A 4529-nucleotide genomic window follows, 5' to 3' on the forward strand; every position below is an offset into this window, starting at 1 on the left:
TCGGTGTTTCCCATTAGCCGTGTTATGCAGACTTCGGAATCACTGGAGGAGAGTCCTGGCTGTTGTATTCAATTACTCTGTCATTCTGCTAGATCGGTCTTCGCTAGAATGGTTGGGATCATGCCTGATTGGTCTCAAATGTCAGTCCTTCATCGCCATGCTTATTGCAATTATAGCTTAGCGATCGGAATGGTTTGGAGTGGTGCCGTGCAATGCACAATGATTTGCTTTTGTGATGCTTGTATTACATGTGGCTAGAGGGAAAGTGAAGATCCGGTGGTAGAAATTGTTAGATTTAAGATGATGAGAGGATTGTTGAAATAGTTTAATAATATAATAGGTGAATTATTATTTGTAAAATATTTTATAAATTAAAAATATTTTTTAGTATATAATTAAATATATATTGAATACAAAATATATTTTTTTTGATTGATTTTTTTTTGTTAAATATTTTACAAGAAACAAATGTAGAATAATATTTTTTATTAAAAGATATAGAAATTTGAAAAACATTTTAATATAATAAATTTAAAAAATATTTTTCTATAAAACATTTTACACTAAACAAATTGATTCTTAAGAGAGCAATGAATATACGGTAACACTTGACTTGATATCATGGTTGAAGTTATTTTTTAAAATATTTTTATTTTGAAAATATATTAAAATAATATTTTTTTAATTTTTTAAAATTTATTTTTAATATAAATATATCAAAACAATAAAAAAACTAATATTTTTTTTTAAAAATTTAACCTAAAAGACAAACGCAGATCAGGGCAATAAATTAATAAAAGAATGATCTGGATGGGTGATGTACTGCTCGTAAGCCTCTGTTGGCTTGCGTGGGCAAAGCAGATATATTAGGTATTAAGCTTGCAAGTTCTAACTCTTGCATGCGTGATTCGTGCAAAACATGCGTCATTTTCTTGTGGCTAAACTTGGAAAAATGGCGAATAAAACTTCTGGTGCCAAATTTCCTCCAAGTAGATAACATGTGACTACGTGGCCCAAGTTCATTTGCTGCAGTCGGTTGCCTCCCCATCCCGATAATATCCAAACTAAAAACACTAAGATGGCCACAGGGCACAAGCTGTAAGACTTGATGGATTTGCATTAGAAAACTTCAAAACAACACATACTCGAAGGAGGGAGGCATCGTTTGGAAACTTCCCTTTTTCCCTTCTATGGCTCCAACTCTGACCTCCAATTCATTTCTCCCGAACACAACACCCCATTCAAGACTCTCTCCCAAGAACCCGAGACTCACGGTCTTTGCCAAGCAAGCTGGACCCTTCTCTCCATTTCAATTTGGCAAACCAAAAGATGATGCCTCATCATCAGAAGGGAGTCAAACTGATGGTTCAGGCAATTCAAGTCCCTTTAATTTCAACTTTGGCAAGATACCTGGTGTGAAGTCCTTGGTACCTGTTGTGAGCAAGCCTGCTTCTGGGTTGTCATTTGGGAACTCAAGAAGGAAGGACCCTGGTACGGTTTTTGTTGCTGGTGCTACTGGGCAGGCTGGCATTCGTATTGCACAGACGCTACTGCGTGAAGGTTTTAGTGTAAGAGCTGGGGTTCCTGAGCTTGGAGCTGCTCAGGAGTTGGCTCGTCTTGCCGCCCAGTACAAGGTTAGCTACTTCGCACAACTGGAGAATATTGGTTCTATCTCAATTTTATATTTATCAAACACTAGTAGCAGTTATTTGTTTATTCCAATCCTAAGGGGTGCATATTTAGTGGATCAAGTTCACAGGGATATCCAAGAAAGAACATTCTGCTTGATGTGGTCAAATTATCATGAAATACATTGCTGGACTCAACCAGTGGAAAGGAAAGCATCTTAATCGATAGAAAAAAAAAAAAAACCCTACTCAGGCTGTACCGATATTTAATTTAAGGTTTCCAACTTGGACACTAATTCCATTTCATGGATTGTGTGAATCCTCTCCCAATTTTTGATTCAGGACTCCATTCTTTGGATTCAGATTTTCCAAAACAGGTTTTTGTCGAAATTGTTCCTTCAAGTATAGAATAGCAATGTACTAATAAAATTGTTCAATTATGTATACATTTCTTCTGTCCGTCTGGGATAAGTTTCTCTATAGTTAAAATGGGTATGGATAGCAACGTTTTACTATGATACACAGAGTTGATATATCCTTTTATACTTATAACTTCCTATTCCTGCCGCAGATTATATCAAATGAAGAAGTAAAGCGCCTCAATGCTGTTGAATCCACCTTCCAAGATGCGGAATCAATTGCAAAAGCAATTGGCAATGCAAGTAAAGTTGTGGTTACAATTGGTCCTACAGAGAATGGTCCCACCTCTGAGGTCTCCACGTTGGATGCCTTGCAAGTAATCGAAGCTGCTCAGCTAGCAGGAGTTGGCCATGTTGCAATAATCTATAATGGGAACATAGATAGTGCATCGACTTACAATGTGCTAGATGGATTCAAATCATTCTTTAACAACCTGTTCTCTCAATCTCAGCTTTCTGTACCTGAGTTCTTGCAGAAAGTGATTGAAACAGATGTTAAGTATACTTTTATAAAAACAAGTTTGACTGAAGACTTTTCACCAGAGAGTTCTTATAATGTAGTTGTGTCAGCTGAAAGAAGCACCAGTGCAGACGACTACAAAGTAATGTAATGTATGCAATTAATTTCATGTTTCTTTCATAGTATTTATTTTTTTTGTTTGCATATTGTTGTTTCCATTAGTTCTTTCATTGTTCTTAAGGATTTTATTTTTTGGATTTTACATTGTTAGGTAGCCAAGTCCCAGATAGCGTTGGTGGTGGCAAATGTTTTCTCAAATACATCGGCAGCCGAAAATAAGGTACATGTATGAGAAGATTGGGATTTGGAAATTATAGAAACATGGTTATGGTCATCACTTCTAATTTATTTAAGGAAAACATTTAAATGACTCCACTTCTGAAATGAAAGAAAGTTAAAAAAAAAAGATGGAACAACTAAGAAATATTACAGATTTAGAATGATGCTGGTTTAAATTTTCATGATGAACCTTCAATGACCTTAGTTCCTTTACACATCACGCATCTTTCCTGTTTCTTTCATCATACAGTGATAAAAAAGTTTGTAGCAGAACTTTCCTGCTCTCATTTGTGAAAATTGTACCCTTACTGATCGCAAATGAATTACAAAGTGTTGTTGCTGTATGTATTCTGTACCAGGTTGTGGAAGTTTTTACAAGTCCATCGGCACCATCAAGGCCTGTAGATGAGCTTTTCAGGTAATTGGGTTTGAATTTTTCTTTCAACTTGGTCTACTGTTTTTCAAAATAAATTTGGCTAATTTGTGCGCGTGATGATTGCATCTAGTGCCATTCCTGAAGATGGAAGAAGAAAAGTCTATGCAGAAGCTTTTGCAAAGGCGAAGGCAGAGGAAGAGGCAAGGATAGCAGTTGAGAAAGCATCTGAGGCAGCCAAAAAACTGGAAGAGGAAGTGAAAAAGCTTTCAGAGCAAGAAGCTAATGCTGCTAGTCTAGCTGAAGAAGCCCAGGAGAAGGCTGAGGCTGCAGGGGCGTCAGTGGAAAGCTTCCTGGGTAAAGCAAAAGAAATTGGTTCAGGGTTATCTTGGGAAAAAATTAGCTCCCAGATTTCAACTGCGGTTCAAACGACTAGTGAAAAAACAAAAGTGCAGATTGCTACTGTCAGGGGACAAGCCAAGGCTCGTTCTTTGCCGGGCCAGAAAGCTGTAGTTAAACGGCCAGGACCTAAACTTTTTGCTTTGAAACCAAAGGAGGAGCCAAAGCCGAAGGCTAAAGAGTCGACGGAGTCAAAGACAGAATTGCGGAAGATGTTTGGTGGCCTGTTTCAGCAAGAAACCATATACATCGATGATGATTGAGACAATTAATTGTTTTGTAACCATCTTATCTTTCAGGCTATATTGATGTAGATTTGGTCTAAAGTTTGTAATGCTGTTGAACGTGAGTCTAATCCTATCATGCACCATTTTGAAGCTTTCAAATTATTTTTCATATGACATAAACAAAGGTCTTCAATCTGGAAAAAGCTCCAATCCGAATATTTCTGGTTCTCTCGTTAGCACTTCATGCTCTAGACCAATATGGACATGCAAGTAGATGCAAGGATGCATGCAGTATGGAGATTAGAATCCAGCAGATGTTGGAAAATTTGCAACAAGGCACAAGTTGCTAATGCCGAATGCAAGGGCTTTTTCAAAGCCTGCTTGAAGGGACCTGGCAGCCTTCCATAACTTTCCAAGTGTCCCCTGAAAGAATGGAAATACTTAAACAATAATCAACTAACCCAAATGGCCCTGCACGGTCTCCTTCATACTTTGCAGGTAATGGCAGTCTTAAATTACTAATATCAAAAGGCTGCCTGGTTGTGATATTTTTTAAACGTAAAATTATGAGGTCCAAGCAAGAATCCATCACCAGTTCCTTCTGTGTTTGTAGCTTGGAGAAATGTTGGCCCAAACTACTGTGAAAATAATGCTGTTAATTAATATTCCATGGTCTAAATTGAG

At 37.2% G+C, this 4529-nt stretch overlaps 1 protein-coding gene across 1 annotated transcript; it reads left to right on the forward strand.

The window, feature by feature from the left end:
* The first annotated feature begins 1074 nt into the window (after positions 1–1074).
* Positions 1075–4004, forward strand: LOC7465087 (protein PLASTID TRANSCRIPTIONALLY ACTIVE 16, chloroplastic). The gene is made up of 5 exons (XM_002299813.4): positions 1075–1634; positions 2200–2649; positions 2779–2847; positions 3206–3264; positions 3353–4004. Exons 1-5 carry the CDS (start codon positions 1191–1193, stop codon positions 3879–3881), a joined length of 1551 nt encoding a protein of 516 aa, XP_002299849.1. The 5' UTR covers positions 1075–1190; the 3' UTR covers positions 3882–4004.
* Positions 4005–4529: the final 525 nt, after the last annotated feature.

Source organism: Populus trichocarpa, chromosome 1 (assembly GCF_000002775.5).
Source record: "Populus trichocarpa isolate Nisqually-1 chromosome 1, P.trichocarpa_v4.1, whole genome shotgun sequence".
Taxonomy (NCBI): Eukaryota; Viridiplantae; Streptophyta; class Magnoliopsida; order Malpighiales; family Salicaceae; genus Populus; species Populus trichocarpa.

Excerpts from the sequence above, each read along its gene's own strand:
- LOC7465087 (XM_002299813.4), top strand. The coding sequence starts at position 1,191 with ATGGCTCCAACTCTGACCTCCAATTCATTTCTCCCGAACACAACACCC. Across the intron at positions 1,635-2,199 it reads GTCTTGCCGCCCAGTACAAG|ATTATATCAAATGAAGAAGT; the intron begins GTTAGCTACTTC and ends TTCCTGCCGCAG. Across the intron at positions 3,265-3,352 it reads CCTGTAGATGAGCTTTTCAG|TGCCATTCCTGAAGATGGAA; the intron begins GTAATTGGGTTT and ends GATTGCATCTAG.